General features: G+C 40.9%; 1 protein-coding gene across 4 annotated transcripts in view; it reads right to left on the bottom strand.

Annotated features, from left to right (window-relative positions):
• The window catches only part of cadm1b (cell adhesion molecule 1b), a 230,926-nt gene that overhangs the window by 36,266 nt on the left and 175,628 nt on the right, over positions 1 to 19,032 (bottom strand). For all 4 annotated transcript variants that reach the window (XM_061781988.1, XM_061781989.1, XM_061781987.1 and 1 more), the window contains 2 exons: positions 11,409 to 11,561; positions 9,090 to 9,227 (listed from right to left, as the gene is read on the bottom strand). In XM_061781988.1, the coding sequence (XP_061637972.1) occupies positions 9,090 to 9,227; positions 11,409 to 11,561 (291 nt within the window). The remainder of the gene's footprint in view (positions 1 to 9,089; positions 9,228 to 11,408; positions 11,562 to 19,032) is intronic.

Here is a 19,032-nt window from a genome sequence, read left to right as displayed (position 1 = left end):
TCACGGGTATACAGATACAGTAATCCTCTCCTATATCACGGTTCTTGCTTTGCGGGCCCGCTATATTGCAGATTTTTATTACAGTTGTTACTCTATCTTTATGTTTGTGTTATCCATTGCTCTTACTCTATCTCAATATATTCTGTGCTTAGGCCTGCCATGACATCAAATTTTTGAGAACGATATATTTTGCCAAAAACTTTCATGATAAACGATAGTATCGTTAATGTTCTTTTAAGCCAGTGATTTAATGATACTGGAGCATAATAAAGAATTGTACACATATTACAAATTCTGCCCTGGCAATCAAACATATGAGCACAACTGTGTAATGTTATTTCATTTAATAAATAAAAGTAGGGCTGCATTTCACAATAAGAGCAAGTAAATAAAAAGAGAAAGTTATACTTCTTCAAATAAAGTGCTTAATTTTTGAAAAATACAGAAAGTTTGGATTTCTCCTTTTCTTTTCAAGATGCCAAATCTTGACACAACAGTGAAGTCTCAAACAATTTTACATACTTTAACAAATCTTAACTGAACCGTTTTTGAGGTTGTGTTCGTTCAAAACCTTAGTTTTGTTTCATAATAGCGTTTCACAAATGCAATTTTAATAAGAGCTCCCAGTGGGAGCTCAATGAAAAGTGCATTCAAAAATGACTCTGCCCGTTTGCCATTTGTTCCAGATGTTCTCTTCCTTTGTCGGTCATTTTCTGATCTTTTTCCATCTTTAACTCAATTTACATGCTCTCTCTCTCTCTCTCTCTCTCTCTCTCCTTATCTCTGTGGTCTGTGCGCAGTCAGTGATTTCAGTGATTACACTATGCAGATTTGATTGGCTGAAGCTTGCATGTGATGGGTCGGTATGGTTCACCACGACCGTAAAGCCTGTAATATGTTGCACCGCTTAAAATAGAAGTACCCCGTAGGTCTTTTGGCTATGGTGTGGGTCATTTTGGTACTGATTCTGGGTCCAGACGCGCGGTCCGCCAGTTAGTGACCTCTGTTTTAAACGATGTCGCCACAATCGAGCACAATTACAGCACATTGAATTTTAATATTTGTCTTGGCAAAACATACCTGACTGTGATAAGCCCCTTGTCTATCTGTCTAAATGATGACAAATGTCACAACACACAACATATACCACATTGACATGTTCATGGGATGATTTGAAAAAGGGTTGCTCTTGTATGCTGTGAAAATACTTGTTGTAACCCTAAAACATCTGGAATTCTGATCAATTTGAAGAATTCTGGGGGCAAAACATCCTATTATAGTGTAGAATGTTATGGAAAATACATTTGGAAAAACCTCATTAAAATTAGGAGAAATATATTAAACTTATATGAATGAATATTATGCAAATAGTAGAATGTAACATATTTACCATTACCCCTTTGAAATTATGGAAAAGTATACTTAACTAACATATTAGGCTGATTTACGTTTTCTGTTAATTTTACTCGCCTATATCTGTCCATCTATAATATCATGTTTTTCAGGGGAAAATAAGTTATTTTTACTGTAACACGTTGAAAGAGGAACCTTATAAATGTACAGTATGTTATTACATTACTTATTGCAACTCTGAATGTGGACGTACCGTTTCTAGCATTTGTGCAGAAACAAAAACTCTGTATGGAGATTAGATTTTTCAAATACCGTATGAAAAAGTGGCAGGAACTTTTCTGAGATGAGTTTTGAAGACAAGGGTCAGAAAGTGTACTTATCAATGTTTAGGCTTGTCAATTATCAACGTCTTCCGCGCACAGATGGGAAAAAAAATAAAAAAATAAACAGCCTCGAATCAAACCATCTTGAATCTTAATGCGGACCCGATTTGAGTGTTGTGGCGCAGACGTCTAATCAAAACACACTTGTGAGCATCAACCACTGATCAATCCCAACGCAATCAAGCGTAACCTCTGCCAGGGTGACACTTGCCGCTGTCAAACGCTGTCTGAACAGAATATTGAATTAGGAAATCAGACGGCCTTTCAGATGACGTGCATGCAAAACAAGCTCAAAAGACGCACTAGTAAATATAACGTTGTGACACCAATCTTCCCAACAAACTGAAACTTCACTTAATATTTTAGTATCTTTGCACTTGACAAAGTTTTCATGTTTTTAATATTGCAAAGTTTGAGCTACAGCTCAACATCTGACTCTACCAATACTATGCTTTTCAAAGCAGATTTTATTTGTGGATAAGTCAAAGCTGGTAAGAACTCAAACATGTTTTTCGATTGTGTGGGGGAGGGAATCATCCTGACCCAAAAACTCCATTAATTGGGACAACAATAACACAGGTTATATTAAGACATCAACTCACAGGTTCTTCCAGGTGTTTAGACACTGTAAAGGCTTAGTATTGCTTTAGCTGCAGCCAATCCATATCCCAGCCAACCAGTCGCAGGACTCGCCGTCCAAGCTATCCATCCTATACCGAACCAATGGCAAACTCAACTAGAAGTGAACCGCTTGGTGGAAATGTGACTTTTATCCCAGTGTTTACATATAAACTAGGCACAATCAATTAATAGGTGACTTTTAAATTTTAACAAGGTGGGAGGATTGCCGTCTAAATGTTATGAACTCCTGTTGCCATAGCATGGATATACGTGTTATGTCATGTACTTGTTTAGACTACCAACGAGTTGCGCACTTCATTTTACCTCATTTGCCTCAAGACAATCAAAAATCATTCCCTCACTCAATCAACTGAATTCTTAACGCGCAATCATTTGATTGATTGTAATGGCCATCCCCAGTACAAACGGCTTCATTTATCTTGGCTGAATGCCATCCAGTCAGTCAGGCATTTTGAGGAGAGAAAATGCAGAGCGTTGTATTCAACATTTCCTTGTATCAAAGCTCAGGAAAAATAGTTGAATGTTGGCACATAAATCAAGAGAAAGATTCTGAGCTTTGCCACCCAGGAGTAATGTTAAGACACTGCCTTACTTTTCTCACTAATCACATCTGGGCACATATACATATCAAATGGTTCCTGGGGGACTGGTATGGGGTCGGGAGGATGTCGGTGTCGAACCGGGTTTCAGCACGAATGAGCTGTTACCGGTGGGCGGTAGGGGTTGGCTGGGGCGGGGGGGGTGGCATTGGGTCCCTGAGGTCCCCACCAGGTGGCCAGTTGTCAGAGCACATCGGTGTGTCCGATGGACCGCCCTGGGTCCCTCAGTGTGGGACATGTCCCGTCCACCGGGCTGCTCTCGGGTGGACCCCTGGGCCCGATCTTTGTGCATGTAAAACAGTGTCAATTCACTTGCATGTGTCAGCAGGGACACACCCCTGGGACTCTTTCACTGGGTGTGGGGCCACTCACTTATTGCAACAAATGAGTGAGTGTATCCCCTCACTCATACTCTCGTCCTCTAGACTTTTATAATTTACACAGTCAATCCCACCACACTTCAGTTGTACAGCCGGGTTCACGTCCCTTGTCCTGCATGCTTCTTCTTCTTTCATTGTCCTGTTCTATCTTGTCCTGTCCTTCCCCCACAGGGTGTAGCACTACAGCCCCATGCAACACTCATATTTAATGTTTCATTGTTGTAGATAATGTAATGACTTACTTTTCTCATCCTGTTTACAATTAGTGCTTTGTCTTCGTTTCTCTCTCCCCTCAAGAAACTTTGTTCTGTTCGACTGATCAACTTTATAAACTTTAATTATAATGCTAAGAAACCACAGCGGAAGCTTAAAAACTCCACTGTGACACAGTAAAACTGCTCCGGCATAAAAGGGATACAGATCCTCCATTCTGCTTGACCTAACAGCCGAACTTTTTTAATTTTTTTCTGCTATTGATTTGGTTCACAGAGTACGAAGTGTTAATATTTTCCCAATGAGCTAAACACTGAGACAGTTTATGATTTCATCTTCTGCAGGCTGTTTCACTTAACCACCTGCAAATTATAAACATTATTCAGACAACAGAATCAATTCTGTAAAATACCAACAGCACACAAGCTAGTTTCCGCATTATTCAAATCATTCTGCTGCTGTAATTTATGTTAATTTTGCCACCTTGTGTGTTGATTCTCTCTCTCGGCCAGAACCTTCCAATGTCAATCCTGCCAGCTTGATCATTGATTGCAAAACCAATACCACTACGAATGCTTAAATTAGCCAGCAGATTTATTTGTCATGTCTACCCTGCCGAAACAGAAAAAAATATATATGACTAATTAAAAACTGTATGATATGTCTATTTAATGTGTATCTAGTCTCAGTTCTTGAGCTATTCAAAGATTTGATTTGCGATAAGGAGCAATGAGAACATGATGCTGCTCGCTTTTAGCATTTCCATCATTAGGCGATACTCAAGACTATACACTTCCAGCGATAAGATATATTCACTATAATGTATTTCTAACATTATTACCAATGTGAGGGCAATATGATTTGCTCAAATTCTGATACGATTCACTCCACTTACGGTACAGTCAATCCAATTACAACACACTAAAATTCACCTCAATTATGATACAATTCACTCAAGATTACTATTCGATAACATTCTTTCAAATTACAGTACAATTCATTCAAAGTAAGATTTGACACTTTTCTCCACAATTACGATAAAATATAATTCATTCTAATTACGATAAGATGAAGTCCAAGTATGATTCATCCATCCATCCATTTTCCGTACCGCTTATCCTCCGTAGAAGTATGATACTGATATAGCAATACTCCAATATTATCTTTTCTGATAACGCAATTAATTCCTATAAGAAAAGAGAGAAAATATTTTCAAAATGTATATTTACATTACAAGACATAATGATGAAAATGACAATTAGAAACAACAGGTCTATTGTTAATCATCCATCACTTTGCAATACCAGCCTTTATTTTAATTGCTTACCTATCTTTAAAGAAATGTGTAGTATCGACCATCAGTACTGCGGATTAATCCTTTTGTGGATGTGACAAGTATTCAATTGTTCTGACCATTGCATTGTACAGTACAGGTACGTCGCTCACTCACACACACAAGATGAATATCCTCCCCTTGCTGTGCAATAATAAAAAATTGATGACCCTTAATCATAACTGAGTGGCAATATGTATTATTCCACACCCCTAGGTTACACCTCTGACCAAAAGCCGAAGATGCGGAAATGAAGATGAAACGCACAAATAAGAATTCCTAACAGTGGCTGTAAGTTTGCTGTGTATAGATTCTTTCAAGGCAACACAATAGATTTATGGCCGGGAATTTCCATCAGCATTCAACGTGTTTAACAGAGCCATGTGAATAAATATTTTGGGAATTTTAAATCACACCACGAGCTACAGAGGCCTATGATTTATGAGAAACATTCAGCAACATTAAGCTCTTAATGCGTGGCTTGATCACTGAATTCTTCTGCTGAGCAAGCAAAAATAAATAATAAACTAGAATGTTGCTCAGGGGAGCGAAAGCCCAAGCAAAGGCTGCAGAATCCTAAACATGTTTATCTGATGGTTTTCATGAAAAAGTCTTGGCTGATCACTGCCCCACTTAGCCCGAATACAATTGGACACCCAAAGGTTACAGCAACTATAGGCCACCACTCCACAAAGTTCAATGAAATTCAGTTGATTAGTTTCCGTTTAATTCTGCTAAACAAACCAACATACATGAAAACAATACCTTTCACCCACACGTTTTAATATTTAGACCTCATTGCAAAAAATATCCCAATTATGTTATAAAACATCAGAAGTTTATTGTCAGGAAATTAATATTTTTTTCCATAATTACAATTTACATTTTTTTAAGGGTGAGAAGCTCGGTCATCCGGGAGGGGCTGAGACTCAACCCGCTGCTCCTCCTCCGCATTGAGAGGAGCCAGATGAGGTGGCTCGGGGATCTGATTAGGATGCCCCCTGGACGCCTCCCTGGTGAGGTGTTCTGGGCACGTCCCAGTGGTGGACGACCCAGGACACGCTGGAGAGACTGCGTCTCCCGGATGCCCTGGGAGCGCCTCTGTATCCTCTCTGGAAGAGATGGCCGAAGTGGCTGGGGAGAGGGAAGATTGGGCTCACCTGCTTTTGCTGCTGCCCCCACGACCCAACTGATGGATGGATGGATGGCTTACAATTTTATTTGTTTTGCAGCTTTTTTCCTTATACGATTTGTTCTATTTTTTGAGTTAAAATATTTGTGTATTTTTACGTATGGGTGTATTTTTTGGCAAAAATATGGATCTTGTCCTCACAAATTTATTCTCTTAATATTATTTTTACTTACAACTGTAATTAAAACATAATTCGCGCAGGATTATTTTTTTGTATTTGTATTATAACTTTTAAGATTTAAAAATAGAACTTTATTCTTGTAATATTTCAAAACTTGGACTGTGGCCCTAATATTCCTTTGTAATTTTGTGCCTGGAAACTATATTATATTTAAAGACCCTTTGAAGTGAATTCAACGATTTGTTTCTAACTGGATTATACTGTACAGGTACATGTTTGAAGAGAATAAGAACTAGCTAGTAATCAATTGCGGAGCTATAATGTTCAACTGCTTTTCACAATCAGAATCAGAATCAGAATCGCCTTTATTATATGTTACAAGATGCACAGGGAATTTGTCTCCAGAAGTTGGAGCCACACTAGTATAACAACAAACAGTCACTATGAAGAAATATATATTTAGGACATAAAAAACACGACTGTGAAGAGTCATTGAGCAATGAAGTGTACCACAAGTGTGGTGATACTGATATAATGGCAATTGTGCAAATGATGCAGTCCTCAAGCAATTTAAAGCTGTTTAAAGAGACTAAGAGTGCAATGATCTGATACAGTGACGATTGTGCAAATGGTGCAGAGAGTTCTCAATCACATAAGTGGCCAGTAGTAATCAATAACAGAATGCAAATAGTGCAGCGTGGTAAAACAGTGAGTTCACGAATAATGTAGAAGTGTCCTGACAGAGATGTGCAAAATGGGCGGCATGTTACAATGAAATTGCAAATCAACTGTTTAAGAGGTTGATGGCCACAGGGAAGAAGCTGTTTTAATTTCTGCTGGTTTTAGCTTGCATTGTTTGATAGCGCCTACCTGTTGAAAGGTGCTGGAATAGGTGGTGACCAGGATGTGGAGGATCCAAGAGGATTTTGCATGCCCTTGTTTTAGTCCTGGCAGCGTGCAAGTCCTCAAAAGTGGGTAGGTGGGTACCGATAACTTTTTCGGCAGCCCTGACTGTCCGTTAGTCTGATCTTGGCCTTCGTTGTGGCAGCATCAAACCAGACTGTGAAGAATGAACACAATGACTGATTCAATGACTGCTGTGTAGAACTGCCTCAACGGCTCCTGTGGCAGGCCGTGCTTCCTCAGAAGCCACAGGAAGTACATCCTCTGCTGGGCCTTTTTGAGGATGGAGTTGATGTTTGTCTCCCACTTCAGGTCCTGAGAAACCAATTCCCAGGGACTTGAAGGTCTCAACAGTTGACACAGGGATAGCATGAGGGGCAGCTGTGGCGAAGGATGTTTCATGAAGTCCACGATCATCTCTACAGTCTTGAGCATGTTGACCTTCAGGTTGTGTTAGCTGCACCAAATCCAGCCGCTCCACTTCCTGTCGATACTCAGACTCGTCACCGTCTTTGGTGAGGCCAATGACTGTGGTGTCATCTGCAAACTTCAGAAATTTGACATTCGGGTGCGCTGAGGTGTAGAGAAAGAAGAGCAGGGGAGAGAGGATGCATCCTTGAGGGGCCCCTGCAGTGATATTGCGTGTGGATGAGGTGGTGTCTCCCAGCCTCCTCTGCTGTGTCCTGCCCGTCAGAAAACTGTAAATCCACTGGCCGAAGGCAGGTGAGACATTGAGCTGGAGAAGCTTGAAGGAGAAGGGTTTGGGGATGATGGTGTTGAAAGCAGTGCTGAGGTTCACAAACAGGATCCTGGGGAAGGTCCCGACGCCGTTGAAGTGTTCCAGGATGAAGTGCAGTCCCAAGTTGACTGCATCATCTACAAACCTGTTTGCTCGAAAGGCAAACTGCAGGGGGTCCAGCAGGGGTCCAGTGACACTCTTGAAGTGGTCCAGCACGAGGCGTTCAAAGGACTTCATGACCACAGATGTTTAGGCGACAGGTCTGTAGTCATTCAGTCCTGAAATTGAAGGTTTCTTGGGGACTGGGATGATGGTGGAGCGTTTGAGGCAGGATGGGACTTCATACAGTTCAAAAGATCTATTGAAGATCTGTGTGAGTGGATGTACATCACGGTGAGAGGGTGGAAGAAGAATTTGTTTTTAAAGTCCGACATGACAGCCAGCATGTGGACAGGGGCTTCGTGCTGGTGTGACCACTTTAGAGCGTCTTATTGTCGTGGCGTGGAAAAGCCCTGCGACGACTTGTTGGGATATATTCCAGCCACCGGTGGATTTGAGCTGATATATTTTTGCACCTCAGACATGTAGTTATGTGTCGGCGAAGAAAGATGCTAGACGAAGTAGCATCCATTTTTCCAGGCTGTAGAAGTTGGATTTGATTGACAGGTACATGGGGACGTGGTTTCAGTGCTTTCGCGGATACGCCCACAGCATTTGAGAGCAGAGACAATGGGTTGACTTTTCCACAATTCTGAAGCCTCATTTTAAATAATTGCCGATTATTTTTAATAAATCAAATTTGGCAGGGTTGCTAACAGTACTCTTCTCTGTGGGGTGATAAATTTAGAAGACATTTATTTTCACTTTACAGGGACTTAAATACTAACGTTGATTGGGAGGAGTGCATACTGTATACATCACAAATAAAATCCAAGAAGATGGGCAGGAGGGAGCGCATACTACACCTCAATGTAATATAAAATGTGCAAGAAGAGAGGTGGGAGAGTGTGTATACGCTTCATATCATAAGATAAAAAACACTGTGAGAGAAGGGGTTGGTTGGAGTGCATATGCTACGTAAGCTACGAATCAAAGTAAAGAATTTGCTCCTCTGCTCCAACCATCCATCACCTACCATATATGTTCGAAACAGCACATATTTTTCTAAATACAGCCTCTTGTGGTAGGCAAGAGGACATCAAGTCAAGGTGAGACTTGGATTTGGACTTACCTGTCATTTCCTCATCTCCTTTCATCCATCTGATGGAGGCTGCTGGCTTGCTGCCAGCGGCCGTGCAGGTGAGCTCCGTCTCGTTGCCCTCGCTGACCACGTCCTCGCGACTCTCGATGATCGGGCTTCCCGGCGGAACTGGTGCACAAAGTAATGGCCCCAGTTATAGAGACCCACACATTCATATATTGGACATTGATACATAGGGCGCGATCGTGAGAAAAGATGATGCAGTTTATGGCAGTTTATGAATGACGGATGCCAAGTAAACAAGCCAATGATGTTCAACTCGAGTCATGCGGTGAGTCAACATCACTCACTGCAGTTGTATATCTGTGAATAAATTATTTTGCAATTAAAAGCCTCTTCTAAGTCTTGTTTGTGTTGTTTTATAGTTTGAGGTGTTACAAAAGTAAAACACATTAGCGTCAAAGTCACAGTTCTACTTAATGTTTAATTTCACAAAAAGCTCATTTTCGCCACTGTTTGGTCAGAAACTTGTGATTTTGGTGAAACGAACCAATGTTCTAATGCTGATCACTAAAAAACGGAAAGAGATAGAAACAAACTTTTTTTCTGATGGAAAAGGGAGGGTCTTCTCTTTGTTTTGGTAGGTTTAATGCTTATATTGTCACAGACAATATACTGTGGGTGTTGAAAGATCACTCGAAATGTTCAAAAACGGCTAGCGATATGGGAGCTCTGCTTTGACAACAGCTGGCAGTGAATGAGCTAAAAGCACAAACCCAATGGAAAAAAAACCCACTGTATCGTCCCTGCATATAATTGAAACTGTCCTTTAGGTGTGAAAGCCTCAAAACTTTGATACGATTAAATGTTACTAATGTGTAAATAAGTAGAATAACATTCTGTCTAAAGTTTCCCTTGCAAACTTTATTGTAAGTTCTTCCCAGTGTCTCCTTGTGACCCAAACAAATTTGGAAAGTTTGCTGAATTCGCCTTTGAACACTGGAGCAGAACTCACAGAAAGGGATGAATAAGTCAAGATTTAAATATGAAAAAAACACATTCTCGTATCAGGCCAAATAACTCATCCATGCATAGAAAGCAGGATACTCTTCCCTTATTCCTCAAATTAGTCATCGGGCTGAACTCTAGTCGCTTCAAAGCCAAAAGTCATAGGGGAGTTCATTCCAAGGACTCTTCAATGCAACCCTCGGTTTAGGAGAGAACTGCTGCTACTGTCAGCCTGAATTGTACAAGTAAAGCAATTACTTTAAAGGGCTTTTAATTCCTTTCAATCCCCCCCGGGATGTTGGCGTGTATAATAAAGCTTAACTAGAGTCATTTTACCGCAAAGCATCACAGTGAAGGCACAGCTGACTCTCAAAGGGGAATGGTTTGAGAACAGCCAAGTCAACATTCACTGGAATTCACTCATTCAACACAGCTGCCAAGACCGACGCGGCAGACGCCATCAGTCTGAGCATCTGCTCCTTTTTCGCACTGAGGGCCCTTAATTGGCTGACATTTTGTCTGCTAAAGATGATGGGATCAAAGATGACTACTAGCCATAAAGCAGCAAGTTTTGATTTAAAAAAATAAAATAAAATAAAATAAAAGTCAGTCATTGGAGGGGTGGGACCTTGTTCATGTGGTACACATCACAGGAAATATTACAAAAACCCAAAAGTCTAGTGGGTGGGAGTGGACTGTATACGAAGTGAGATCAAGTGTTCAGGGGAGTTTATAGACACACATGCAAGTCAGATTAAAAAATCTAACAAGAGAAGTGAGCGGGAGTGTATACGGATGTAAGATAGTGTTAAGGAGGTTAGGGAGTGCATACACTACACGTGATAAGAAAGATACAAAATATGAGAGGAAGCGTAGGTGAGAGTGCATATGCTGTACCTGTCACGTAGAAGATGAAATTTATAAGAGGAAGGGTGGGACGGAGTGCATACAGTCCGAGTTGCAAGTAAAAAAAAACTGAGAGAGGAGATGAGGGAGCGAGTGAATACAATACATAACATAAATAAAAGTGTAAGAGCCTCGTTTGGAGGGAGTGCATATGATACAAGTCAGTAGATAATGTGAGAGGTGGGGTGGGAGTATATACAGTACATGTTAAAAATACAGTAAGAAAGAGTGAGACGATGTTAGGAAGGAGTGCATACAGTATACTGTATCTCACAAGTAAGATATATAGTGATAGAAGCAGTAGGAGGGAGTGCATATACTGACTGTCACTCTAAAATAAAAAACTCTGACAGGAGGGGTGGGAGGGAGTGCATACTCTACATGTTACAAGAAAGGTAGAAAAGTGAGGCACACGTACATGTGCCTCATACCTACCCAAGACGGTGATGTCCGCGTAGGCCTCCTGAGGGGGGTCAGTGTAGAGCTGGCACACATAGCGTCCCTCGTCGGAGAGTGACACATTGGACAGAGACACACGCAGTTCGTTGTCAGAGAAATTCACCAGCTGGAACCGGATGTCCTTCAGGGCTGTGGGGGGATATGTGCCAGACAATGAGGAGCCAAGCACCAACATGAAGAAAAAGATGCCCAGAAAATCGTGAAGGGAGCAAATGGAAGGGTTAGCATGAGTGCTAGGATGGAGGAAGACATAGGAGGCGGGAGGAGAAAATGAGATAGAGTGGAGTGGAATGAGCTTTGCGGGCTCTCTCCTTAATTGTGTAAAAGAAAAGTGAGCTTCAAAGTGATTCGTACGAGTTGATTTATAAAGTAGCTTCACAGTCGGCGGAGCACTCGCCATGACAGCGAAGTGTGAGGAGTGCTCATGAGGACTCCTAATAAGCCGGCAACTCTTAAAACAGCCTACTGGCTCATTGTCATGGATGGATGCATTACACTCCTGTTGAAAACCCCAGAATTCATTCAAGAATAAATGAAAGTTACTGGATGTTAAAGTGGCGGCACAGTGGACGACTGGTTAGAGCGTCAGCCTCACAGTTCTGAGGACCCGGGTTCAATCCCCGGCCCCGCCTGTGTGGCGTTTGCATGTTCTCCCCGTGCCTGTGTGGGTTTTCTCCGGGCACTCCGGTTTCCTCCCACATCCCAAAAACATGCATTGATTGGGGACTCTAAATTGCCCGTACGTGTGACTGTGAGTGTGAATGGTTGTTTGTTTGTATGTGCCCTGCGATTGGCTGGCAACCAGTTCAGGGTGTACCCCGCCTCCTGCCCGATGGCAGCTGGGATAGGCCCCAGCACGCCCCCGACCCTAGTGAGGAGAAGCGGCTCAGAAAATGGATGGATGTTAAAGTATTTTTTCAACAAAATTGCAGCAGTATTTTGGAAATTGTATTATTTGAAATCTCAGTCTATATAAAAATGCATTCACAGGCTGTTCGGCGCATTGCAAAGCAACACGTGACACCCTATGTCTTAACTTTTAAGTCCTTTCTAGCCAATCAGAAGCATGACGTGTACCATTTGAGCAAAACGCACAACATCAACACTGGCTAATTGAAGAAAAGGGGATTCATACACAAACTGGGTCAAGTTATTGTCTCACTTGAATATAAAGTTAATAAGCAATGAACACCAAAAAAGTTAGCTAATAAAGGCGACCGTGATCGCTAACTTAAATATTGTCAGTTGTCACGGACACGTCACATGTGGGATGGAGTGCATACATTCTACATCACAAGTGGTGATAAGGTAAAAAGGGTGAGAGGAGGGGTGGGACGGAGTATACAGGTATGCCACACGTACCACAAGTAAGATAAAATCAGAAGAAGGCTAACTTAATGTAAATAAAGTGAATAAATAAACACCAGGTCATTAATTGGAAATACGAAGTCTTTTTTTTGTTTGTTTTTGTTCCATTTTAGACATGCCTAAAACCCAGCTCTGGGCATGCATCCCAATGATAGTAGACTAATGGCCGTATGGATGGATTACATTCTCGTTAATGTTGTCATGCTCAGTTAAAGCCATCTTTTCATCCCAGTGCGCTCTTTTACATAAACATCTTTGGCTGATTTGATCGGTGGGGGCTCCATTTGATGCTCTGACCTCGCCTACTTTATCATGTCTTCTGCGGAGATAACCAACTCCACGCAGCCGTCGCTCCTTAAAGCACAGGGACATTTTTGGTATTCCCGTCAGGCTCAGCAGTTATTATCACGATCATTACTCAAGGTCTCGGGGCAGCATCAACATGAAATCCCATTCCCTCCCCCGATATAATTTGAGAGCTCTCTTCGAGGACTCAAAGGGGAATTATGGCGCTCATGTAACTTGGAGAGTCACCACACCTGTTAGGGAGGGAAATCCTGACACCCCCCGAGAGGCCTGTAGGAGATTAAACAACACAAACAACGCAGTGTGACAAGAGGTAAAGTGCTTACGAGTGCACTTAAAACTTTTATATCCTGCCATCAGGTAGTATGAGAACGTGGAATAATCATGCGCATAAGGAAGTGCTAGCAGACAGTATTTAGGTATGTGTATAAATTTGTAAAGTTTAACTGATTTATACGAGACCAGCATGATTGTACAGATCTTTTAAAGACAATTCCAGTGATATTAGTATAACTTTGCTCTAACAAATATTAAGAAAGTTAGGACGCATTAAAACCAGTGAAAATGCATAAATTTATGGTCAATGTCAGTGCAAAGTCATCGGGGTCAAGATTTTTGGTGTGACCTTTGTTGAATATGAGTTTTAAACTATCATAATGTCCTTAATCTTTATCCTATTTTCAAAAGACTGGTATCAATGGAAATAAAGTGACAACATAAATATGACGTTGATATTGCTGAATAATTCATTAATTAATTACAGTTACTATGTGAAACAATAGGTAAATATACGTGTGTGTGTGTATGCATATTATGTGTACATACTGTATAGTTGATAAAATTCATGTATTAGCATTGAAAATGACAGAAAATATGAGCCGTCATGGCAGTTCACAGTAACGTCACAACGGACTTGGCCAGCTGTTGGTCCCAAAAGTGGGTCTGTAAGTCGAGCAATTTACCTCAAATTTGGCAGAAACCCAGAAAAGTATCCAATAAATTCAGTGATGCGTATTTGAAGAAACGGGTTCCTCACCTGAAAGTTTTTGACTGTGGGTTTGTCGACTCTAAATTCGGGAAATGTTGTCCGAGTCTTACAACGCATGAAATTACTTCTGTGACAAATTTCAAAGTCGCCATTAAAAATAGGACACCTGTTCGACGTCATCAGTAATGGTGTATCTTTATAAGGTAAAAAACGCGAACCCAATGAATGGAAAACTGCTGTTTCGCTGCCACTCAAAGTGCGCGATAATGAGTGTGGCTCATCGAGTGACCATTTTCGACAACCATTCAGGGCCAGATATGCACGTACCTATAGTATTGCAGCATTAGCATATTAGCACTGACAAACGTCAGGTAGATAGATCATCTTCACAGTGTGAACCATCCTTAAAAAGAAATTACAATTTCAAGTTCAAGTCAATTTCTTAGTTTAAGGTGGCTAAGTTCATTTGACTGTGTTGGAAATGCATTTTACGCTTGCTTTAAAATTTGGGTGTAATATAAACTATTCGGTGTTAAAACTGCACGTGGGAATCTTGCGCAGGACATTTATGCATAAATGTTGAAAAAAAAGGAACTTACTGTCGAAGTTGAACCATTAACAAAGATAGTTGCTCGTTTTGTTAGTAAGATAACTACTTACTGGTTGATGCAGGATGATGTAAGATGGCAGGACCAGACCATTTTATTTTCATTACTGGGGTGGGGTTGAACCATTCAATAATAACACAAACGGGAAAAAACAGAACACATTAAGAAAAGTGAAAAAAATCATGGAGCGCCGGATTTACACGGCAGAGTACTAACCCATGTGTTTCGATGACACAGATCGATCGTAACGATCGTACTTGATGGGTCCCTGCTAATTTTGTGCACCTCAGATACGGGACTCACATCCAACGAGATCCCTGCTATCTGCAGATTTCCAAAAATATTGTTATAAACAGTAGCAAAACTGGTGTAATGTCTGTCTGTCCATCTGTCCTTCCATCCATCTGTCCTTCTGTCCATCCATCCACCTATCGTTGCTCTCCATGGGTTTTAAAAAAATGTTGCTAACTTATTTTTCTGTGTGTCAATCACAACTTACCATCTCATTTCCTAACTATGCGCCCACATAGAGACATTTGAAATAACATTTGGAATAGGTTTTCCAGCCATTTAAAATCCACCTTTTTCAAAGTCAGTCACCTCCAGAGGTGCGCCGCAGTGCATAAATAACACATCATCAACACATCCTCAGAGACCCCTCGGATAAAACCTCATTTTCCCCATCACATATGTCAGCGCTTCCAAATTGCATTGCATTGCGCATAGATCTCGACATGACGGTCCCAGCCTCAACCTGTAATTTTTATTTACTCATAGCAGAATGAATGTGTTTATTCCCTCCTTATTGGTGTGGTGAAGACACGATCATGGCGGTGTTTGTGTGTGCTTATCGCTCTTCCTGTGCGGCCCCCATGTTGCTACTTGTATACCACCATCTTTCACGGTGTCCAGCTGCCATGTTTGACAGCTAACATTGCCAATGACATGGGTGTAAGGTGTGTGATGCTAGAATAGCACTCCTACTCGAGGTCTACGAGTCATAGCTTGGGGGTCTGCAAAATAATTAGTAATAAATTATTGTGTCGTACCATTTAAAACAATGCACACCTACACACAATACAGTATGGCACCAGTAGCCAATAAAGTCAACATCATAAACCAATTACTCCTTCCTACTTTAGGTTCGAGCCCATTAAAAACTCTAATTAATTAATTAAAAACTGCATGAATAAAATTAAATGTTTTTTTAAAGAACAAAATGTGTATTATTATAGCAATAAAGACCTTTTAGAAAAATACATCTTTTCCTGAAGAAAACGCGCAATATTACAAGAATAAAAATGTATAAGAATTATAATTCACTTGTTGTTGACCCAAATGTATTGTGAGGGTCTGCTGGCAACGTCTGGCAGAGTCGCCTGTCAGAAGAAGCTTCAACTCCCACCTCCGGCAACAATTTTGCCCATGCCCATGAGGAAGTGGGGGGCATTGAGTCCGAGTGGCCCATGTTCCATGCCTTCATTGTTGAGGTGGCCGACCGGAGCTTTTGCCATAAGGTGGTCGGTGCCTGTCGTGGTGGCAAACCCTGAACCCGTTGGTGAATACCAGCGGTGAGAGATGCCGTCAAGCTGAAGAAGGCCCTGTTGGTCCTTTTTGGCCAGTGGGACTCCGGAGGCAGCTGATGGGTACTGACAGGCCAAGCGGAATGTAGCTTTGGTGGTTGCTGAGGCAAAAACCCGGGCGAGTTCAATGAGGCTATATAGAAAGACTTCTGGAAGGCTTCGAGGAAACTCTGGTCCACCGTCCGTCATCTCGAGAGCAGTGCACCATCAACACTGTGTACAGTGGGGATGTGCTGATGACCTCACCTCGGTACGTAGTCGGTGAGCCAAATACTTCAGAGACCCCCTCAATGCCATTGACACGTCATCCTAGGAGAAAGCAGAGTCTGGGGACTCTGAGGTGGGCCCTCCTATTATTGGGGTCGAGGTCACCAAGTTGGTTAAACAGCTCCTCAGTGGCAGGGCCCCAGGGGCGGATGAGAGCCGCCCAGATTTCTTAAAGGCTCTTCTGTATGTTGTGGGATTGTCCTGGCTGAAACGCCTATGCAACAACGCGTGGACATCGGGGACAGTGTCTCTGGATTGGCAGACCAGGGGTCTATTCAGGGGTTCTGGAGAGGAGGGTCTGTCGGGAAGTTGAATGTCAGATTCAGGAGGAGCAGTGTGATTTTTGTCCTGGCCGTGGAACAGTGGACATGTCCGGAACACCTAACCAAGGGGCATCCCAGTTCTGATTGAACCAGGATATTCATTGGTTGATTCATGAATCAAATAATTGGTTGAGTCATGAATCAAATACCTGTTAGTAATTCTGACATTTATCGCCTTGTTAGAGAGCAGCAAGCTATATACTGAAACATCAACAACTTGGATATGTGATTTCAAAAGTTTAAAGTTCACCTGTAAATGTTATCGTGCATTTACTGAATGTTATATAATGTTATATCATCCTGAAATATCCTCCAAAAGCCATATATCCTTACATTTTTGTGAATAGTGTATTTGTCACGATCAGTCTGTTGGCTATTGCAGTTTTTCTGCATTTCTCTATAGTAATCTTTATAACTATGTTTGAACCTTTGGTTTCACATCAGTCTGATCGCGAGTTTCCGTGTCACTGTGTGGAAGCGCACACAGTTGAGGCCTATGTCCCACTTTTGTAGTTTCTGTGTACAAGGCAAACGTGGAAAAATGCTGGATCTACTACATGATCTGAAGATATATGATTGCCAACACCCACGATGATTTTGGTAAGTGGGAAAAGACTGTGCAGTGTGCACATCTTTTACTAGCAAAATTTGCGAACCAACAGCTGGGATGCGATACATACAGAAATGTTCTCCATCACCTTGAAGGCTGGCTCGTATCCCAGACACAAAAGAGTGAAAGAAGCGCAACGGGAAAAAAAAACAAGTGAAAAGTAGACGCGGCACATATGCTCATGCATAATCATAACGTTGAATCTCCTAATCGAAGAGATTATCGTAAAATCGAACAGTGACAAGGACACAAAAGTATACCCATTATGGCCCGGCGGAGAATTATCTCATATTAATCTCGCTCGCTTCCTGAGCTTAATGACTTGTGCTAAAGTGGCAAACGTCAAGGACAGATGGAAATCACGTTTTGCACGCATACGACGCAACGAAGGCGGCTGCATCCTTCCAGCTACTCATGTAATGAGGGACCCAAAAAGTACTTATTTCTTACGTGGTGCTCCCTAATTTGCAAACGATGCGCAACTCGTGTTTAAAATGGTATTGAAATTGACAGAAATGCACACTTTTTAAAGTATAAGGCCTAAAAGTACACTAGACAATGACTTTTTTTCTTTTATGAAGTAAAAGACAATATTTCCACGTTTTATCATTCGTAAGAGAATTTGCTGTTAAAAATAGTGAGAAATACTATCTTCAAACTGGACTAGTTCACTGCATGAGCTTTCTTTACATGCACAACCCCCCACAGTAAAGCACAGAAAAAAAGGGCTACTCCTGATGTAAAACATTCCTTTAACAGGGCATGCTCTTAGGCCAGAAAATAAATTTTTATCAACCCATATTATTTTGCGATATTTTCAAAGTGGTTAGAGGTAAATGTTAGAATTATTTTATTACATTATCTTATTTTTATTATTTAAATTTTATTTTCTATTTCCTTATATTTCTATTTTTTTATTATTTGATTTTATCTGAGTTTTATTTTCCAATTTCTATTTATTACTTTTACGTGTGATTTTAATTTTAGTCTTTTATTTTTAATATATTTTTCTTTCTATGTATTTATTATGTATTATTATTCAAACATGCTCAGTTAAGAAATTTAAAGAAATTCCAATTACAAAGTACAATTTTTTTTAAATTAATTGTGTTGTCTGTAATAAAGGCAGAAAATGAGCTCAAGCCCAACAAAGCCGACCTTTCAATTATATGCAAATCCACCATTAAAGCCATTAAACACCCAAAATGTCTGGATATATTCAGAAGTAGAGTAGGAATATGGCTGAATATTTCATAAAGGCCCATGATAACCTTTTCTGAGAAATTAATAAAGAGCAGGCTCTGACTCACAACCTACTGAGACAACTTATTGACTGGCAGTCACTTAATAGTACGTGGCTCTGTGGTGCTCATTCACATCATTTAAAGACAATACAGTAGTTGTGCTGTCGTTGTGGTTTCATTTAAATGTAAAATAATCACTCTTATACGTTTGTACATTATATGACTGAACTTGACGAATCACAGGTTAAGCAGAGAGGAAACTACCAACAAACATCACAGGGCTAGTAGATTACTTGCAAAGGA

The sequence above is a fragment of the Phyllopteryx taeniolatus genome, chromosome 8 (assembly GCF_024500385.1).
Source record: "Phyllopteryx taeniolatus isolate TA_2022b chromosome 8, UOR_Ptae_1.2, whole genome shotgun sequence".
NCBI classification, from domain to species: Eukaryota; Metazoa; Chordata; class Actinopteri; order Syngnathiformes; family Syngnathidae; genus Phyllopteryx; species Phyllopteryx taeniolatus.
The sequence above is the reverse complement of the archived record's forward strand: the minus strand, read 5'-3'. Positions and strand labels throughout refer to the sequence as shown.